The sequence below is a fragment of the Camponotus floridanus genome, unplaced genomic scaffold, assembly GCF_003227725.1.
Source record: "Camponotus floridanus strain SB8 unplaced genomic scaffold, Cflo_v7.5 scaffold160, whole genome shotgun sequence".
In the NCBI taxonomy this organism is placed as follows: Eukaryota; Metazoa; Arthropoda; class Insecta; order Hymenoptera; family Formicidae; genus Camponotus; species Camponotus floridanus.
Genome location: NW_020229282.1, coordinates 2,436 through 25,968, shown reverse-complemented (window position 1 = coordinate 25,968; position 23,533 = coordinate 2,436). Strand labels below are relative to the sequence as shown.

General features: G+C 29.0%; 2 protein-coding genes and 1 long non-coding RNA gene across 4 annotated transcripts; all 3 read left to right on the top strand.

Moving 5' to 3' along the window:
- The first annotated feature begins 109 nt into the window (after positions 1–109).
- Positions 110–2,577, top strand: LOC105254325 (TELO2-interacting protein 2). The gene is made up of 6 exons (XM_011262939.3): positions 110–422; positions 535–1,324; positions 1,421–1,549; positions 1,637–1,798; positions 1,875–2,081; positions 2,160–2,577. Exons 2-6 carry the CDS (start codon positions 788–790, stop codon positions 2,430–2,432), a joined length of 1,308 nt encoding a protein of 435 aa, XP_011261241.1. The 5' UTR covers positions 110–422; positions 535–787; the 3' UTR covers positions 2,433–2,577.
- A 637-nt stretch (positions 2,578–3,214) lies between these two features.
- Positions 3,215–4,608, top strand: LOC105254326. Of its 2 annotated transcripts, XR_002192689.2 has the most exons (4): positions 3,215–3,303; positions 3,458–3,718; positions 3,894–4,113; positions 4,281–4,608. It is a non-coding gene; the product is annotated as an uncharacterized LOC105254326 (long non-coding RNA). The 2 variants fall into 2 exon arrangements; XR_889442.3 differs by having other exon boundaries at positions 3,229–3,718; positions 4,281–4,607.
- A 2,371-nt stretch (positions 4,609–6,979) lies between these two features.
- Positions 6,980–10,440, top strand: LOC105254327 (probable cytochrome P450 304a1). The gene is made up of 7 exons (XM_011262941.3): positions 6,980–7,180; positions 7,710–7,961; positions 8,213–8,385; positions 8,459–8,728; positions 9,129–9,418; positions 9,744–10,000; positions 10,191–10,440. The coding sequence occupies exons 1-7, from the start codon at positions 7,090–7,092 to the stop codon at positions 10,367–10,369; spliced, it is 1,512 nt and encodes a 503-aa protein (XP_011261243.1). The 5' UTR covers positions 6,980–7,089; the 3' UTR covers positions 10,370–10,440.
- Positions 10,441–23,533: the final 13,093 nt, after the last annotated feature.

The following is a 23,533-nucleotide window of genomic DNA, read 5'->3' as shown; positions in this document are numbered from 1 at the left end:
TATCTAATAAAAGAGAGAACCTTTTTAGGAAACAAGATCCCGAGAATTCGAACCATCTCGCAGCGATGTATCGATCGCGCTATCGAAAATTCAACGAGAGACATCAAACGTGAATTATTACAAACAATACGCGTGCCTGATGTTGCACGTGTCATACGATTTATATGAGGGTAGACAGCAGGACTTTTCGATCTGTCCGAGCGTCGAGCTCTTTCGTGCACGCGATTATTTCTGCGAGAGATACACGCCAATTCTTCCGCGTCTCTCCGCATTTCTTGCTCGCGATTCTCGCGACTCGCGACTCTCGATTTCGCGCGCTCGCGTTCGTATCTGCCCCCGCGTCGCATCCAGCCCCGTCGTCGTCACGTCACATATACGCCGTAGGAGAAACCGAGCTGAAAATCGAAGCCGGTGGGATCTCGGTAAGTACGATTTTTCTACGGTCGCGAATTGCATCTTATCGTCGAAATTGCCACGAATTGTCCCGAAAGCCCATCGTCTCGTTTAGAAATCACACACGAATTATTTTCGCAGGTGAAATTGAATCTCGTCGCGAAACTTGACTCTGGTGCACCCGGCGATCAATCGCCTTGGCCTCTGTACCTCCAACGATCCTTGGCTGGAAGGTTTCGATTTGTGCAGAATGTCTTTCAAGTCGAGGCAGATAATTGTTTCGGAAAACGATTCGCGAAATAATTTCGAGGTGTGAGATACGTCTGGGAGAACTTTACAAGGACGTATTTCGTTTGAGTTTGGAATCGTCGAGTTTTGAACATTTATCGCGAAGATGGATGATCTGCTGAAGCAGTTGGAGACGTTGAAGATCAGGGGCGATTTCTGCGAAGATAATTCGTGGACACTATGTATAGATCTGATTCAGAGGAGCTTTGCACCACAGAAAACAATCGGGACGGAACGTCCATGCGAGGAGAAGGATTTCAGGGAATACAGGCTCGTCGTGGAGAGAAATCTGCGCAATATCAAGTCTATGCTACAGCATATCTCCAACAGTTGCAGAGAGAAGCATTTGCAGCTATGCAATGCTACAGGGACAATTAAAACATTTGGCATGAATTTGTTATTACTTATCGGTGAGCACAATGAGAAAAATATTTGGAATACAGCAGAGTGCGTCTCTATTTCCAAAGAATTACTCGCTGGCTTCTATGATCTATATTCCTGTCAAAATGTCTCCAAATTTCTATCAGAGGATAAGAATTTAATTAGCTTGTTGTTGTTGTTAAGACCCAAACTATTAAAGGATACCTGGAAAACCTATCCATCAGCTGTGGCATGTTACAGGTGGATTTTACAAGAAGCCGAAGTGAGTCTAAGTTTTTCTAATTTGGATTCTTCTATTTATTTATTCTTATATTATTAGATTCTCTGTACATTCTGCTTTCTTTTATGCTCTTTGCAGAAACCAATTTTATTTAACCACATTGGAGATGTCTTGCCAACTGCACTAATTATTCTCGATGACTATTTTCCTGATAATGTAGTAATAGGCCTGGAATGTTTGTACCAGATTATACAGCATTCTTATATGGTAATTGACCAAAGTTTATTCTTACTCAGCATTTTACTATATATACATATTCATTTATTTATTTATTTACTTGATAAAATATTTTAGAGAAAAGGACTGATAGATACTGGCTATGCTAAAGCAATCTATCACACTCTGGAACTTTTATCTCGTCAGAAGGAAGTAAGATATATTATTCCTTTGTATTCTTGCATGGCTAGTCTTTTAGCTACTATCGAGCATTGGGATAATACTATAAATCTATTTGAGGTGAGTTTAATTTTATGAATATGGATCAATCCATATAAAATATCATTGCAACTTTTATACTTGCTTTTTTTTGTAGTGGACGACACGAGATGACGTTCTTTCCACTTTAATAGACAATATGGAATTTGAACAGAATATCGAATTACGACATGCATATATGTCGAGTTTACCTCAACTCATAACAAATATAGGCTGTGCCAAATGGTGCGAAGCGCTCACTCGCGTACTCGCTGAATACTGTGAACATCACACAGATTTAAGAACACTAAAGGCAACGTTGGAGGTATGATACATTTTAAAATACTGCTCATAATATGAGATAAGTAATGAAGCATTTGCGATCGTTTCGCATTTTTCTTAGACCGCAAAGACGTTCCTCTTGATGTTCCGCTTGCGAGTGGCAGCCCACTGTGCTCCACTTTATACCGCGTTCTTGAAGTTGCATTTTGATTTGACGGAGACGCCGGTGTTCGATCGTGCGATCATGCAAAATCTGGAAGATTGCATCTGCATGTTGTACCAATTATCGCCGAACGTAGGCTGTGCGGTAATGAACGATGATCGGATGCGTTCGGTACTCAGTAGTAGCTTGCCAATGATATGCCAGGGTGGTGATATCAAGTATTTCGAATAATTTACGTGACGCGCATGCACTCGCGTATTTGTATATACAGTGTATTCTACATTATGTGAATGCTGCTCCGATAAAAATATTTTACTTTCTCGTGTAAAACTTACATAATATATAGATAAAATGCAATAGGTACTTAGATATTTTATTTATGATGTACAAAGATCATCAATATATATAATTATTTGTAAAGTATAAACATTTTTGTTACAACATATTTATTTTAAATTGTTCGTTCTTTCCCGCGAGATACATACAAACGAAAATCGAGTTGGAAAGAATATGTATATTTTTCAGATATTTAGGAATATATTTAGGAATATATAGAAAATTTTTTCTATGTATATATTTTCTATGCATATACTTTTTTTCAATTGAATTGCAGACAATAGTCCAATTTTTATGAATAATCGAAATATCTATATACATGTATTTATAATAATTTAAAAACTATTATAATTGATATTATGACTGCATTTAGAAAATAATGACATAATAGTAAGTAACAATATATTGTCTGCAAAGCTTCTACTACACATACACACACAGACATATATATATATATATATATATATATATATATATATATATATATATATAATTTCATCGTTATATCTTTCTTGCATAAACATTGACATTTCAGATGTCAATGTATATAATTTTTTTTTCTAAAGATAAAAATGTGATTTTCTGAACGTAATTAAAATCAAGAGATCAGGAAAGATATAAATTTCTAGCAAAGTACAGAGAATGCTTCAACTATATATACTTTATATTTAATCAAAGAAACATTTTTTGGAAATTTTATTCCGTTAATGTCAACGCCAAATATTTAATAACAATGCACAATGCTTATCGATGCCTCGAGTAAGAGGTAAGACGGCTTATCATATCTTATGTAAATGATAATAGTGTTTATTAGTGATTTTTACAATTATTAATATTGCTCAATATTTTGAAGTAAGAGTATTAAGAAGTAATGCAGATTATCAGTGCTTCGAATAAGACATAATATTATAAAATTACAGACAATATCTTTATTGGGCATCTAAAAGAGGAAATGTCAAATTCAAAATAATTTGTACTTGGCAATCCATAAACTATTTTCCAGTGTTGTGTTGCAATTTTATATATCAATCATATATTTTATAAAATATAGTATCACGGAATGAATTCGTGAGATATCTTTATATCTGTCACTCGTTCAACTATCACTGCTCTTGTACTTGCGCTATTCATGATGAACAAATTATACAGAATCGCTTATAAGTCGACAAATATACTTCCAGGTAAGCTGATGTTAAACATACATATTTGAAAAACTTTTGATTTTTAATTCCAATCTTCAATATCGAATATTAAACTCTTTGTAACATGGTACATATTTTCTCTTACAAATATATATTGAATATATCTATAAATAATGAAAATAAAAAATAATATAAATTATTAAAATATTGTTAGAGGCGACAATCTGTGGATCCATAAGAATTGAAACTCTCTCTTTACTTTCACAAATGCAAGAAGAAAACCATATTAGAGACTACAAAATACAAACACATAATTTAACAGTAATGAATAATTATTCTGATGCACAGGATGACCCCAAAAATTTCAGATCAAAAAGATTTTTGAGGAGAAGATGAATAATTAAACAAAGATTTGACGCTTTTCTTCGGATTTGGTGAGTCGATATACAATGTGTAAATGTATCTAAAAAAAATTTAATCGAGTTATTCATATGCAGAAAAAATATATCAGTTTAAATTTATAATGATAAAACTAATGTAAAGAAAGATTAATAAAAAAATAAAACTAATAAAAAGAATAATTTAATTTTTGTCTTTACAGATCATCCATCGATAGCCTTCTTATTATAAAATTTTAACTTCTTTGTCATTGAAGGTGGGCCATTGAGTTTCGAAAACAAGATACTAATTATCTCAGTCTTAAAGAGTTGTAGATTAGATGATTTAGAATTGCATTGATTTTCATCTTTATTCCCATATTCGAACAAGATGCAAGTATGTATAAATGTAGTTCCACGTAAATGTAGTTTCGCGTAAAAATTTGCATAGAAGCTTCAGACGTCGTTAGCGGCTAGCCTTATATTTCGTATTATACGTGATTTTTTACAATGTTTTTTTTAATAGTCTTATTGTACTCTTGCGTAGTTATATGTATATGCATGAAAAAATGTAAAATCATGTTAGTGGCTGCAATCATAATTATATTATTAACTAATTTTAATATCTAATATTAGTGCTTTATATAACTTTCTTACGCAACTGTTTTTGTAACGATGGAAAACACGTAATATCTTTTATTTCTTTTTCTTATAAAATTAAACTTATATATTTGTTGGAAAAATTCGGTAAATGCTAATTATATAAAAATTCGACCTTTCAGAAAGGAGCCAAATAACGTTGTTTATTTTCTGATAAATTGCGATAATTAATATTCTGATAATCAATATTTTTGACAATATTTTAAGAAAGAATCTTATTTTGCTCAATTATCGCAAAAGTTTATGCATGTGTTACATGCACACATATATACAGGGTGTCCCAAAAGTCTGGACAGTCGAATATCTCGTATAGAATACATTTTAGAACAAAATGATTTAGACAAAAGTTGTAAGGATTAAAAAGATATATTTAACTGTAACATCCATTTGACATTGAGTGACGTCGCCAAGCTTAGGGCAAGGTCAACTTGAATTTTTTAAATGGAACCCTTTATTTTTTATTGCATATTTTTGTAGCTTACCTCGAGAGCTTTCCAGAAAAAATATGGAATTGTTAATTGTAAATTACATATTTTTTCTTCGAAACAACTGTATGTTTTCTTTACACCAATTGATTCCTCTCATTATTTTGTACATAAAAGTATTAAGGTAAAATAATACAAAAATGAATTTTTTACTAGATATTTTATGGTTTATGTAAAATTAAAAAATTACTTCAAGCCTCGTAACTTGAAAAGTATTCAATGAAGAAATACTTTATTATAGTGTTTTGGAAAGCTCTCGAGGTAAGCTACAAAAATATGCAATAAAAAATAGGAGGTTCCATTTAAAAAATTCAAGTTGACCTTGCTCTAAGCTTGGCGACGTCACTCAATGTCAAATGGATGTTACAGTTAAATATATCTTTTTAATCTTTACAACTTTTGTCTAAATCATTTTGTTCTAAAATGCATTCTATACGAGATATTCGACTGTGCAAGTTATGTACGAAGTGCTGTTATATCTTAAAACTGATTACTAATATAATTAAACTCGTAAGAACTATTTCCTAGATCTATAAAGTAACGCGCAGAATGTGCATGATTAAAAGCAATATTTTTTGCCCTTTCCTTGATACTTGTATATTAATAAGTATATCAGTACTTATATTTATGATGGGAAGTATGATTAAAGATCATACTTGATCTTTGCTTCCTATATTCAAGAAATAACTCAATAATATCTACTTTTAATATAAATATAATATAAATATAAGTTAACACATGCATAAATTCTTGTAGCTCATTATTCTTGTAGCTGACATCGAGAGCTTTCCAAAACACTATAATTAAATGTTTTTCCATTAAGTACTTTTCGAGTTATAAGGCTTGAAATAATATCTTAATTTTACATAAACCATCTAGTAAAATATCTAGTAAAATATTCATTTTTCGATTATCTTACCTTAATACTTTTATGTACAAAATAATGAGAGGAATCAATTGGTATAAAGAAAAAAACATAGTTGTTTCGAAGAAGAAATATGTAATTGTTAATTGTAAATTACATATTTTTTCTTCGAAACAACTATGTTTTTTCTTTACACCAATTGATTCCTCTCATTATTTTGTACATAAAAGTATTAAGGTAAGATAATCGAAAAATGAATATTTTACTAGATATTTTATAGTTTATGTAAAATTAAGATATTATTTTAAGCCTTATAACTCGAAAAGTACTTAATGGAAAAACATTTAATTATAGTGTTTTGGAAATCTCTCGATGTCAGCTACAAGAATACCAAATAAAAAATTGGGATTTCCATTTAAGATTTAAGTTAATTTTCATATGATCTTCAAATGATTTTCCAAGATCAAATCATTGTCACCATCTTATGGCCCCCTTGAAGCCACACAACTTTTGTTTGAAACATTTTTCGATTTAATGTAGTGTTTCTGAGATATTTTGATGAGTCTTTTAAAATGGACATCTTGTATATAACCCTGTCTGTTAACGAAAAAGAAAGTTGACACCCTGTATATAACCTTGTCTGTTAACGAAAAAGAAAGTTGTTTGCTGAATCGAAATCAAAGGCCAAATAAGATATAAGTAAGAATCATGGAAAACACGAAGTCATACTTTCAGTAATGTACATTTGTACATTATGAAATTGTGCATTACGCATCATTTTATAGCTCCGAGAAATACATGCAAGTTTTAGTGTATTAATAAACAGCTTTGATATCTAACAACGCACTTTGAATAGGATATGTAAAATTATGGGTGAATACGCTATTATCTTTGTTTAAAGAAAGATATTAAATTGAGGGCGTTAGTATCTGGCAGCTTATAATCTTTTCCTGTTGTGATTTTATATATGAACCGTTGAGACTCGTAAACTCTCTTTATTCACTATCTGTCGTTCATCCAACTATGTCTCCACTCTTAATTGTGCTATTTGCATTACTCGTGGTGTATAAATTATACAGATTTGCGTACGATAAACCACCTAATACACCTCCAAGTAAGCTGATATGAAATTTACACATATTTGATAAACTTTTTTTATTGTTAATTCTTATTTTTTTCAATCTCCAGTATCGAATATTAGATCTTCTGTAATAATATGTATTTTCCCTTACAAATGTTACTTATATAAAACACATGTCCAAAAGATGTCCAGAGGACATCCAGAGAACCTAAAATATCCTTTGGCTGTCCTCTAGATATTCTATGGACGTCTTTTGGACATGGTGTGTTGTTAGGGATGTATTGAGCATACATTACTATAACATAAATTATGAAAAAAAGTTTTACATATATATATATATATATATATATATGTAAAACTTTTTTTCATAATTTATATATATATATATATATATATATATGTATATATAAAACATATGTATATGTGTACATATATATTATATTTTATATTGAACAAATATTCTTAATGATATAGTATGATAAGTAGAATCTTGATATCTATCTTAATATTATATCTTGATTTTGGCTAATTATTTTTTATTTATGAGAATTCTATAATGCAGGTCTTATTAGGATTCCCATAGGAGGATCTTACTGGTTGTTATTATGGAGAAACTACAAATACATGCATTTGGCTCTTGACTATTATGCAAGAAAACTAAAATCAAACCTCTTCAGCTGCTATTTGGGCGAATATTTTGCAGTGATTGCAAATGATTATGCCAACATAAAGGAAATACTCTCGAGGGAAGAGTTCGACGGCCGAATTACAAATATTGATTATATAAAAGATCGAGCTTTCAAAAAGAAATTAGGTAATATGAGGCGATTGTTATTTATTCATTTGTTCATTTCTTGTTAAATTGCGATATTTTTTGCATAAAAGCAATCTTTTTTTTTCTTGGTTTTTTTTTCTTTCAATATATTGCAAACATAACATTTGATGTTTACGTATTAGGTAGATAACGATAGACAAAACAAAGAGTTCTCTTTAAAATGCGCGGCAGATGATAAATAAATATTGATAAATAAATATTGATTGATAAATAAATATTGTATTTTATAGGCATATTTTTCATCGATGGCCCAAAATGGCAAGAACAGAAGAGATTTGCTCTTCGCTATATGCGTGACTTTGGATTTGGACGACGTCATGACAAACTCGAAAGTGAAATCATGGATGAGATGACTCTGTTTCTCGACATTCTGAAAAACGGACCCATTTATGACGGAGAAAAGGTACGATTATTCTGAGAGACATAAATACGCGAAATATCGTTCTCTCTTAATGAAGAAAGTTTCGCTTTTATAGGAAATAATAAGAGGCAACTTGGCGCTTTTCCCAGACGTTTTATACGCATCATCAGCTAACAACATATGGAATGTGATGTTCGGTTACAGATTCGACAGAAGTGAACACGATGTCTCACGACATCTCTGTCGCTCGGCTTTAATGATGCAAAGAGCGAATGATCCGACCGGCGGCGCACTTTTACAATATCCCTTCCTAAAATATTTCGGCAATGTATTTGGCTATAAAAATCATATAAAAGGAAGTAATGGGATGATAGATGTTGTCAAGGTAGGACTTTTTATCAAATGAATATTATGTATGTGAAATCTAGTTTTGTTTTTAATGAACGCTTGAATTACTATGTAAATTTTCGAAGTTTATTTAAATAATTCTAATAATTTGATTCAGAATTTTTTTATACTAAATTGAAAAGGTACAATGTGCTTATGTGTATGTGTGTGTATATATGCGCGACTAGCTTATATATTTTATTAGATATTTATCTAAATTAATTTATTATATCAATGCGATATATAAAACTTTATATATATAGCAACTTTACTAAATAATAATAAACTTAACGAAATTATCTAGAGCTTATTAAAATTGATAGATATAAAATTTATATTACATATAAAACGGAAAACTTCTTCTTCTCTGTGATTACACATTTTATGTGATTTCATAGAAAGCTTTGGAGCGTCAAAAAACTACTCTTAGCGAGAATGATAATCGTGGTTTCGCCGATAATTATCTAAAAAAATTAAACGAAGATAATAAGTCACATAATTTCACGGAGGAGCAAATGATCATTTTGATAATTGATATGATGTTCCCTGCTTTCTCCGCAATACCAAGCGCTATTACCAACGCTATCAAATACTTGATGCATAATTCCAAAATTATGGAAAAAGTCCAGAATGAAATAGACAACGTTGTTGGGACTGGCAGATTGGTCACGTGGGAGGACAGAGTAAAGTGAGTTAATGCTGTTATGCATTTTAAAGATCACGATCTTAATTTTTAAATAAAGTGCATATTGATAATCACATTTGACCTGTTATCACATATGCTGAATTAATTTTTTAATAATTTATCACATTTATATATGATATTATATATGATATTATATTTATCACATTTATATATGATATATTATATTATAGTATAGATATATACATTAATTATTCAATGTGATAAAAAAATCATTATTATCTCTTATAGATTTTATATAACAAGAATTTTAATTAAGCTGAAATGCTGCATGTCGCAGATATTCGAAGGAATTCTTATTTTGTTTCAGTCTACCTTATACGGAAGCGGTAATCCGAGAGTCTTTGAGAATCGAAACGCTCGCCCCGCTCGGTATAATTCATAGAACCACAAAGAAAACTACGTTAGGAGGCTACGAAATACCGGCGAATATACCGATTATCACTAATTTAGCAGCAATGAATAATGATCCTGACATGTGGGGTGACCCCGAAAACTTCAGACCAGAAAGATTTTTGAAGGAAGATGGACAATTAAGTAAAGATTTGACACTTCCCTTTGGTTTCGGTGAGTTAATATATGATAGATGTATCTAAAATATGTAGATGATTTGTAAAAAATTAAGTTTTTATATATATATAAAGAAAATAATATACATATGTTTAATGATATATATGTATGTATAAGTTTAAACTTATAATTAATTATTAATTAATGCTAATATAAAAGTATAATTAAATCTTTTTTGTCTTTACAGGTCGTCGATTATGCGCAGGGGAAACTTATGCCAGATATAATATGTTTCAATCGATAGCTCTCTTACTACAAAATTTTAACTTCTTTTTCGTTGAAGGTGAACCATCGAGTCTCGAGGACAAGGTACCTGGTCTAATCATCAGCCCCAAAGAATTGTGGATACGTTTAGAATTACGTTGATTTCTATCTTCGTCTCTACACATTTGTATTAGATAACAAAATATATAAAAGAATATATAGAATGTAACCAGTGTTTGCTGTAGATAATTTCAAAATTATTTAGATAAAGATAAAGATAAAAATCCGTAAATTTATCTTAGATGAGATAAAGGTGATTTTTCTTTTACTTAATCTAGATGAAAGATGAGATAATTATTGCGATAATCTAGATAATTATCTAGATTTTTTTGTTTATTTTAGAAAACTATAAATATTTGTAAAAAATGTGACGTAGATTATAAATGGGATATTAAAATCATAAACATATTCTTTCTTTTTTCCTAAAGAATATTTGTATTTCTTCATCTGGTTAAACATAAAGATGATCCATTTCTTTATGATTATCTTTCTTATGATGATCCATTTCTAGATGATTATCTAAATAATTTTATCTAGATATCAGCGTAGGATTGTGTGTATCGCTTTTTATATAATCGATTTATTGGGACAATGTTGAGAAAGAGAGATTATATCTATAGCAAAATGTGATAATATTTTCTATGACTAGTAATATTATTCTTTTTAAAATCATGAGAAAAGCATAGTTGCGATTTAAACGCGCATGCAAGAGAAAATGGAATAAGAATTAATATGAAAGTTGCACTGACGTTAGATAAAATTATTGCTTTTCTTGGGGTAGATTTAATGTTTGCTTGCTGTTGTCCTCTGCCACGAAGTTTCAAATAATTCGTGATAAAATGTTTCGATTTTTATCAGGCGTAAACGGTGCATTTATAATTATCGAATTGATATATTCGATCAGCAATCATCTTGATAATGTATTCCTCATTATGCAATTAGCTTGTGCATTAGGTATCTTTTGTGAAGTTTCGTTGCAGATATATTTATTTACGCAACAACATGATCGTTTACAAGTAAGAAAAAAATAATAATTATCTTATCTATTACATTAATTAGATTAATCAATAATGTACATTGTATAGAAAATAAGAGGATCATATTAACATTTTGCGCACAGAACAGATTTTTGCGCATATATATATATATATATATATATATATATATATATATATATATATTGCACACATAAATTTATTGTATATATGCACATTGTAATAAAATAAAAAAATTATATTAATTATATATACATTGTATTATTATATATATACGAATATATGTTACATTGCACAAATAATCATATTGCATACATCAAATAAACATAAATATTTCGAAATTATATAGGAGATACGCTCAATTATTTTAATTTTTACTTTGATATATTGTTAATGCATGACATATGTTTGAGAAACCTTTAAAAGATTTTAACTGCGATATCCACATATTTATTTAGTGAGAATACAAATGCACACGTAAACCAATATATTGAACTATATAATTATAGATTTTCGTTTTGCATGCAATGAAAACACACCAAATGATACGAAATAGACTTCGCATCGTGTATAATTGCAAATCCACATATGGAATACTGTACAATTAGAGATCCCTATCAGTTATTTTCTTTTTATACACTAAGAAATGTTTGAAAATTGAACTTTTTTTCCTATTAACTTTTAAATAAATATTTAATGTATTTGTTATAATTTTTTGAAGATTTATTGTCAAAGTTGTATTGTTAAAATTATAGTTATTGGAGTGAAGAATATTTATCCTTATTTTAGGTATTTATGTAATATTGTGTGTGCAATAATCTGTGTGCAATAATCATATATACAAAGTATGATTTTCTTTATATACATTTTTCCATATATACATACATATGTATTTATTATAGACATTATCATCATTAAGATAATAGACTATTAAATTTTGATAAATAAAAGAAGTATCATGTAAAAGACTTCAAAATTCTTTTGCTGATATATGTCATCTGGCTTGCTCTTTATTTACTTTTGCTCTCTCTTTCAATAATCTCAAGAAGTTTTCGTTATCTTTCGTAATAATTAACGATTTTAAATGTCCACAAAATAATAATTTAATCTTTTATCATTTATTTAATCTTTTTGAACGTAATTAGTATTCTGTAGATTAATGAAATTATATATTCCCCTCTATATAACACACACAAACATGTTTTATATTATTTTATTGTAGTTTCCATAACAGCAAAATATTTGAATACTTAATACCTATATCCTAATATTAAATTGTAAAATATAACAATTATAAGATATAATTAATATTAGCAGATTTTATATAATTGCAAGCTATTTTTTCGTTCTTAATTATTACTATATAATTTTTACTTAACGCTATCCTCTTCTTCGAATCTTTCGATTGTTATACTGTCGCATTCCTAAGATAATAAGCACATGCATTTCCTCCTTCTTGATGTTTGTTGGAATATCTTCCATAGTTATTTATCTTCAGGCATTCTTAAAAAATGTTCAATTCACTGAAGCGACTTTTCTCTATTCCTCCGATTACTATTTCTTTTTGCTTCCAATTTGTTCAAAAATATTAATATAACATACATAATTTATATATATGATTAATGACATATAATTTATATATTATATATTATTATATATTATTGTAATACATATAATTTATGTAATTTTTGTGTATCTCTCTTAGTCAGACTCTTCTCCTTCGACCTGTCCGGCATGGGTGACCCTACTGATAACTACAGCTAATATTCATAGTCTGTTTTTATATTTAAGGCCGTCTTAAGTCAAAGAAAATATTGTGACCACTTCATTGACTGAATAAAATTTTAAGATACAATCTAAGATAATTTTAAATATAAGAACAGATTATATATGAATACTGGCCTACGTTACCTCCGGCATAGCTCTTAGGTTCATTAGAGTACTCAAACCTCCTCACCCGGCAAATGCCTTCGTTAAGGTGGAGATACCATCGAGGAGGAATAAAATTTTACTTTATTTTCTTTTAATAGTGTAGATTTTTCAAACTTTCCAAATAGAAAATATAATACAAAGAATTTATAAAATATATATTATATAATTATAAAATATTATAATGTATAATTACATAGCTTGCAGTCATAAAAATATATTACAAAATATTTATTATAATTATAATACAATTTATAAATTGGTGGTGCTATCAACATTAAATAAATATATGTATATTCGAATTTATTCAAATATTATCAATAATATGGATAATGATGTTGAAAGCATCAACATATACGCTTGGACTTAACAATAATATTATGTATATAGAAAGAAAGGGAAAGGAAAGTTCGAAGAATAAAACCATTTTTCGGAAAATGGAGATATATTTTCCATTTTTCGACTTTTATTCATGATTTATTCTCTCTCTCTCTCTCTCTCTCTCTCTCTCTCTCTCTCTCTCTCTCTCTCTCTCTCTCCCCCCCCTCTCTCTCCCTCCTCTCTCTCTCTCCCTCCCTCTCTATTGTGAGTGTTATAAATAACTTTTCAACACATAGTTTTGTTATAATTTCCATAATTGTATAACTTGATACATAATATTTTATTTTGACTATATGTTAACTCGAAATATAATATAAAGAATTATAAAATATAAATTACAAAATTAATTTAATATATAATAATACAATTAAATTGAAAATGTATAATGTATAACAATAATAATAAAATAAAATATACATAATTTATAATACATTATACATAAAATAGTTAATACGTACAATTTTACATACATAGAGTATTTTATTATATTACACGAAAATATCAGAAATGCGTACAATGTAAAATTTATTAGAAATGTTTAGATTGGCGTAGCGCTGATAATCTATCGCAACCAAAAGAATCATTAATAAATTTATCGATTATGTCTTTCAATTAAGAAAGAGTACCCGGAATTTTAATGCATTTTGTAAATGGTTTTCTTTTCTACAATATTATCGCGAAAAGATAAATTGAGCTTTGATTAAATTAAAGAAAAAATTGCGATTTAAATTTCACGAATGTATGTGATGAATAAATTGATAATAATATTTAATCACAATACATATAATTTCTATAATCGGAATACAACGTGCGCACACGCAATATAATTATTATCGTTTTATATGATAATAAAAAGATTGCGACATTACAGGCGCATTTTATATGATCTGCAATTATAATATACGAGGAATCTGCAATTATAATATATGACGTAAAAAACCAAACGCGTATTCAGAATGTAATACTCGATTTCTTTTCAAATATACAATTTCATGTAAATTTTGTGATTAAAAATAAAAAATATATCTTGTTCCGCGGACAATTGCAAACAGGCTAAACTTTAATGTTCCTTAAAATCGCATTATCACCACGTTCAATGAAGGATAACTAACCCAACGATTAAACCAGATCAAAATCCCTCTGCCGAGTGACACGCTGGTTAATATCTGACAGAGAGAAGAACGATCCTAAAAGTGGAAAACGACTTCAATTTGTCTTATTTCTTCTATTTTGGATATTGCGAAATCGATCTACAATGAATAGTTAAGTGATTCATTAAACATCAGAAATCCCTTTATAGGAAGGAACGAATCCCTGATCTTCCTAATTGCTCCTGATAACAGTGATTTCGGCAGCGAATTAACTGTTACCCTTCTTATCATTTTCAATAAATGAAATTAAAATTCGCGTAAAAAAAATGTTCTTCCATTTTAAGAAATATCTTTTTTTACTAAATAATGACTGAATATAATGATTTTTATATACATGTTAGAATCAAGTATATTTAGAAAAAATGAAATACATGCGCTTTTAGCGTTGCTTGATTAAATATGTGAATAATAATAATTTTAGGGTACTAAATGTGCTCGAGACAAATCAAATCTAATAACAGTAAGATTTAAAAAAAATTTAATTTAAATATTTAGCAACATCAAATGATTATCAAGAAATTAATTTTTCTGTTGCATTTAACAGTTAACACTTAGCACGTAACAATAATTTGCTGATCTCATCTTACTGATATCAGAGTACCCATTCGATTTATCTCGAATTTTTTAATTACTCACACATTTTATATTATATCATGCATTCCTAATATATTAATTAAGAATAATACAAAAAAGAGTTTTTTCAAATATATCACAATTTCGCACATGTATTTTATTATATATACATATATATTTGTCTTATCTAACATAAATAAACTGTACAGTGGATACCATGTACTGAAATAGTGGAACTTCCAGTGCCTGTAAGTGGTTTCTTAAAAGAGACCAAAAATAAAATTAATTCAAAATTAATTAGTAAAATATACTTGTTTGTAACCATAATTTTTCAAATAATGAAAATTTTGCACAAAAAGTCTGCAAACACTTATTAAATTAAATTTATATTTGAAAAAGGCAATTTTAAAAGTCAATTTTTCTATTATATTCATCTTTGAACTATTATTAGATATGTTCATTATAAAACTATTATTAGATATGTTCATTATAAAACTATTATTAGATATGTTCATTATAAAATAATATTGACATTAATAGAAGAACATTTTTAACAAAAAAATATACTTTTTCTCAAAATATATTTAATGAATTTTATGATTCGATTTCAAACAATGTACGGTGATCGTCGTTTAATCACTGCCAAAAACATTGTTTCCAGAAACCACCAAGAAAATATGGGTTTAATTCCAACTCTGTAATGGAAATTTCCAATTTTTAATAAAGCACTGAACTATGCGTTGAAGATAGATCCTCAAAACCGACAAGAAATAACTCTCCACAATGAAAATCGTTTCGACTATCCGTCAGTACAAACCGCGCATTTGCTAGCGTCCACCTGACATGAGGAATAGCGATAAAGCTTTTTCGCCGAGACAGCGATCACGTTCAAAAACGTGAAAAGAACGCAATTATTTGCAATATAATTTATTATAAAATCGTTCAATAAATATCTAACGCGATGCAAAATCCTCGAAATACATTTAATTAAAAACAATAATTAAATAAAATTATTTTATTTTATAGATTTTAATTTCCGCGTGATCGATCATGATTAATTTTAATCTTTCGCAATATTTTATTTTTGAATATACTTGTGTTTCTGTAATATTAAAAGCGCACCAAATTTTACGAACAAAAAGTTAATATCTAATTATTGCGTTAACATTGTTGTCTCTCTTGACACTTTTATTTAATAATCTTTATATTATGTATATAATAATCTTTATATTAAAATGATTTCTTATGGTATTTGCGCGATTACGAAAGTTTCTCAAATTTATTAATAATCTTTTAGTATAAAAAGTAAGCTATCCAAATATTTGAATAATTTTGCAATAAAAATATACAAATAAAATATATATCGAACGTGTTAATTTAAACAAATTTTGTTATTGTACGTATTTTTCTAATTTCGTGTAATGTACAATAGATTTCTTTTATATTATAACAATTAGATTACAATTTATATACAATTGCAAAGAAAATTTAAAAAAAATAAAAAATAATACAATTTATAGATATAATTATAATAGATATAATTTAATAATTGATGCTATTAGTATCAATATACTCAATTTAAGAAAATTGTAATGTATGTTTATTATTCGAAATGATTAATCAATGATAATCAATATACATAGATTTAAATAGATTTAAGATTTAAATTTTAAAAAAATTATTTAGTTTGAATTACTTATTTTCTCAATATTTTATCGAATCAATATTATCATATTAGATACTAATAACATTCACATTTAATTTTAAAATTGTATAATTTTTAAGAAAATACAATTTTTATATGATGAAATAAAGTATTAATACAGTTTATAAAAAAATAAAATATTAAATGTTAAATTTAATACATATTATACTAAAATTATAATAAAATGCAACTTAAATGTATATTATGTATTTAAGTTACATTTTTTACATTTTCCGTACATTAATTTTTTATTTTTATTTATAATTTTTCCATAATTAATTTCAATTCTTTATAATTTATTTAATTCTACATTAAATAAATTATATATATGAAAATACCCCTAAAAATAACGAATTTTTATGTTTCTTTTTCCTGAAAATAAATTTAATTTTTATATGCCCTAATAGCCCTAATAGCCCTAATAGCTCTAATAGCTCTAATAACCCTAACACACCTAACAGTCCTAACAGTCCTAAGAGTCCTAACTCTAGCAGATCTAACACAGACTAGCCGCCCTATTTGCTGGCTTTACACCAACAGAAATCACGATAAGAAATTTGAGGAATCCTAATTAGGAATCCGCGATAATGAAAAATTTAAGCCCTAACTGGAAATTCGCGATAAAAGGAAGCCTTAGCGGCGCAACACATCTTTTGGCCAATATTGCCAATATTGATGTATTTTCCAAGCCAGTTATCTCTGCTTCTGGCTATATTCATTTTGACGACTATTTGTTTAGTCGTCGACTATTCGTACGATCGTACGATATTATGATCGTATTTTAACGTGCGTCATTTAGTCGTCAGAAATCGCAAAATAAATTATCATGCATAAAATATAATTAGCATGCATTTTAACTCTCGGTCGGCGGGTTGCTTATAAATATTTTTATTTTTTAGATTAAATATTTAGAAATTAAAAATCTATTTTTAAAATCGTTTTGTAAAAGTCTGTGTGTCCATATATATATAATGGAAATAAATATTTCATGTATGTCTATATCTATTGTTATTTTACAAATATTTTTTCTTTTACTTTAATTTTTACACGTATTGTCCCGCCAATCAAGAGTTAGAAGCAACGGATTTCTTCATGCATTTACAAATCCTTTGCTTCAAAATAAAAAGTTGTCACTTACCGGCACTGATGCGCAACAGCGGAATTGATATTGAAGCTATGTTGTCTGTAACATACAAATATAAAATGCAAATTATATCAATGTTCAAAATAATTAATATTTTAAGAAATTATTATTGGACTCATTGAATTTTATATCCGATGTACGCAATTATAAATAGATGTATAAATATGAAATAATTTTATAAGTAATTAATTTTTTTAAGTAGAAACTTTTATAGAAAGAATTATTATAAAAATTTGTCCAATTTTTTCATGTTTAAATCATTTATCTAAATCAAATTAATTAATTAATTAATTTATATAAAATTAATATAAATAATAATACACACCATCAGGTTGTTCCGCTGGTGCAAGATGCCTTTCCTAGGCCTGCTCCTCCTCTCAGATCATCTGGGTTGGTTACATCTATAACATACACATAGAAAATCCAAATTATAATAACGTCCAAAACAATTAATATTTCAAAGAATTATTATTGTATGTATTGTGTATCTTATATTCAATCCATATAATAATAAGTAGATTCATAAAATAATTCTATAAATTAAAGAAAAACATTATTAATAATTCTTTAAAAATTTTATAAAAGCTTATATCTTTACAAGAGATTATAGCTTTTATTTAAAAATCTTTTTCTCTCTTATTTAAATCATATAAATAAACAAATCAAATTAATTGTTGCGATTAATTGTTTGATTTAAATTATAATAAATATATTTAATATTTAATATATAATTGCAAATAAATAAACTATTTACCAGAAGGTTGCTCTGCCGGAGCCTGATGCCTCTCCTAGGCCTCCTCCTCCTCTCAGTCTTAATCGCGCGATACTTTTAGCGGCACTCCCGCACTCACGTGCGATATTTTTATATCGCTATTTTCGCACTTTTACGCGCGATACTGAACGGCACTCCCGCACTATTATTTCGATGCGATTAAAAATTTTATATTTGATCGCGCGATCGTGGGATTTTTATACGAAAAGTCCAACGCGGAAGCGCGAAAACGCGATGACGCGAGAAAACTAAACGCGAAAACGCGGTAACGAGACGCCGCCGTCCGCGACACGTTGACGGCACCGACGACGAAAAGTCGACGACGCAATATATATATATATATATATATATATATATATATATATATGTTTTTTTTCTCTGAAAATAAACTTAATTTTTATATTCCCTAACAGCCCTAACATCCCTAACAGTCCTAGCAGTCCTAACAGCTCTAGCCGCCTTACTTGCTGGCTTACACCAGCAAAAATTCGCGATAAGGTGCAATTTGGGGAGCCCTAATCGGAAATTCGCGATAAAATTTAAAGACCCTTAATCGCGCAACACATCTTTTGGCCAATATTGACCATGTATTTTTCAGGCCAGTTATCTCCACTTCTGGCCATTCATTCTGACGACTAATTTGTTTCAAAAACGATCATGCGATATTATGATCGTTTCTTTACGCACGTTATTCAGTCAAAAATTACAAGTTATAAATTATCATGCATAAAAGATAAAAAGCATGCATTTTAACTCTCGGTTGGCAGATTGGTTAGAAATATCTCTATTTTATAGATTAAATATTTATCGATTAAAAACCTTTATTTTTATAAAATTGTTTTTTATAGAGACCGATATATAATAGAATTTTAGAATATTTCATGTATGTCCATCATACAATTGCAACAAAAATATCATCTATCTTTATTAGAAATATTTTTCCTTTACCTTTTCACTTTAATTTTTACTCGCGTATTGTCCCGCCAACGGAGAGTTAGAAGCAATGGATTTCTTCATGCATTTATAAATCCTTTGCTTCAAAATAAAAAAGGTTGTCACTTACCGGCACTGATGCGCAACAGCGGAATTGATATTGAAGCTACGTTGTCTGTAACATACAAATATAAAATGCAAATTACATCAATGTTTAAAATAATTAATATTTTAAGCAATTTATTATTGGATTCATTGAATTTTATGTCCGATGTGCGCAATTATAAATAGATATATAAATATAAAATAATTTTATAATTAATTAATTTTTTCAAGTAGAACCTTTAGACAGAATTATATAGAAAGAAATATTACAAAAATTTTCCCAACTTTTTCTTGTTTAAATCATTCACATGAATCAAATTAATAAATTAATTAATTCATTTATATACAATTAATATAAATAATAATATTCACCATCAGGTTGTTCCGCTGGTGCAGGATGCCTCTCCTAGGCCTGCTCCTCCTCTCAGATTATCTAGGTTGTTGCGTCGATCTATAACATACAAATAGAAGATCTAAATTGTAATAATGTTGAAAATAATTAATATTTTAAAAATTATTGTATGCATTGAATTTTATATCCGACGCATATAATAATAGCAGATTAATAAAATAAAATATTACTAATAATTCTTGAATAACTTTATAAAACCTTTACAAGATTATAAATTTTATATAAAAATCTTTTACTTTAAAATTCGTATTTAAATCATATGAATAAAAAAATCAAATTACGATTAACTGCTTAATTTAAAATATAATAAATATATTCAATATTTAATTTATATATATATATATATATATATATATATATATATATATAATTGCAAATAAATAAACTATTTATTTACCAGACGGTTGCTCTGCCGAAGCTCGATGCCTCTCCTAGGCCTCCTCCTCCTCTCAGTCTTAATCGCGCGATACTTTTAGCGGCACTCTCGCACTCACGTGCGATATTTTTATATCGCTATTTTCGCACTTTTACGCGCGATACTGAACGGCACTCCCGTACTATTCGATACGATTAAAAATGTTCTGTTTTGTCGCGCGATGTATATATTTAATATATATATACTTTAAACGACACTCCCGGTTTCGGTACGAGCGAAAATCCCGTTTCACTTTTACAAGAATCATCTTCGAGTCAACAGGTCGGGAATTCAACGCATCTTACCTCCGAACAAGAGTTAAGTCCGAAACGGAAGAAAACTATCGATTGATGGAATCAACGCGAATGGAGTTCACTCGACTCTTGTCCGCGCCTAATATCCTATCTCAGACGGAACAAGAGAAGGGATCCATTAACGACGATTCCAAGCAATCGATCGAATCCTAACCGATCCGTACCGAACTGGAGCCAGAAGCAGAGCGTGACCTCAATCAGCCGGACTTTTGAGCAAAAGCTCAAAATCGCGCGCCCACATACACAGTACTGGCATCCGCATGCGCGCCGGCATCACCTAAGTGCCGCGTTGCACCAGGCGTGAGACAAAGATCGTTGCAGCAACGACTCAATGAACATCCCAGTTAATTGACGTCGGAAGATGACAACTCGATGACAAATAAATGAAATTGGGATTGCGAGAAAGTCCAACGCGAAAACGCGATGACGCGATGACGCGAAAAAGCTAAACGCGAAAACGCGGTAACGAGACGCCGCCATCCGCGACACGTTGACGGCACCGACGACGCGAAAGGGTACTTAGCTTCCTCTTCAAGCTCCTTGAGATTTATTCTAAATTAAAAAATTTAAAATAAACTTCAAGGCACCATCCAAGTACTAAGCCCTCCCACCGCGACAAGGTGTACCCCGTGGGAGGGTTATATTATATATAATTTTATATATATATATAATATATAATTAATAGATGTATAATTATAAATCTTCTTTATAAAACTCAAAATAATTCATTTTGTAAAACTAATTATTATGCGTAATGAATTTGTTGTTTTCATTATTGATATATATATATATGCAATACATGTATATTAATACGATTATAGTCGAAAGTTTAATATAATTGAAAGTCACGATACAACAATCATTTAATTAATAATTAATTTAAGAATATACGACAAGATATTTCGCACTACGATCTTTATTGCTCGAGTGTCGCTTTATGAATGATATGAAGGCCATACGTTGTACGACTAGCGCGCTATTGTTTACGTCAAGATCGAATGCCGTGTTATTGTTCGTTCGTCATATCGAAATATATTGTATTATATTTTATATTACAATATAAGGTAATATAAATATGTTAACGTACGTAGGATATTTCGATGACAAACAGATAATAATATCAATCTTGGCGTAAACAATACGTATTTTTATTATATTATATCATATTATATTATATTATATTATATTATATGATATTTTACATATTTTAATACAGCAAATAATTTTTCGATATTGATCGCGATCGCGTCTAGAAAAGAATTTAACTGGTCTTATACTACTACTTTACTCTTTGAGTGTCATCGCGCGAATGATAATAGAACCGAACAAATTAATCCAAAAGACCGTGTTATTATTATTTTTGTACCGAAACATTATTCAAGACTATGGCATATAAACATATAAGAATATACGACATATTTCGCACTACGATCTTTACTGCTTGAGTGTCGCTTTGTGAATGATACTAAGACCGTATGACTAGCGCGCTATTGTTTACGTCAAGGCCGAACGCCGTGTTATTGTTCGTTCGTCATATCGAAATATATTGTATTATATTATATTATATTTTATATTACAATATAATATAATAAATACAGCAAATAATTTTTTCGATATTGATCGCGATCGCGTCTAGAAAAGAATTTAACGGAGCGTCTTATACTACTTTACTCTTTGAGTGTCGACGCGCGAATAATAATAGAACCGAAAAAGTTAACACGGTCCGAAAAACCGTGTTATTATTATTTTTTTATCGAAACATTTTTCAAGACTATGGTATATAAACATATAAGAATATACGACATATTTCGCACTACGATCTTTACTGCTTGAGTGTCGCTTTGTGAATGATAATAAGACCGTATGACTAGCGCGCTATTGTTTACGTCAAGGCCGAACGCCGTGTTATTGTTCGTTCGTCATATCGAAATATATTGTATTATATTATAATATAATATAATAAATACAGCAAATAATTTTTCGATATTGATCGCGATCGCGTCTAGAAAAGGATTTAACGGAGCGTCTTGTATACCACTACTTTACTCTTTGAGTGTCGACGCGCGAATAATAATAGAACCGAAAAAGTTAACACGGTCCGAAAGACCGTGTTATTATTATTTTTTTATCGAAACATTTTTCAAGACTATAGCATATAAACATTAGCGCGCTATTACGGCACCAAGATCGGTTATTGTTTGTTCGTCATCGAAATATTTTAGGTATTTTAATATATACATATATGTATATATGGAATATATTTAAATATATAAAAGTACTTTAGATTACATAGATTTTTTAATTATAGGATTATTTATTAAAAGATTGATGTATGGAGTCTTTCATTATGTTTAGATTCATGATTCAATTATTTTATTGTGCGTTCTCACAATTCAAAATATTTCAATGATTGAAAAATAAAGCATCGCAGATATAT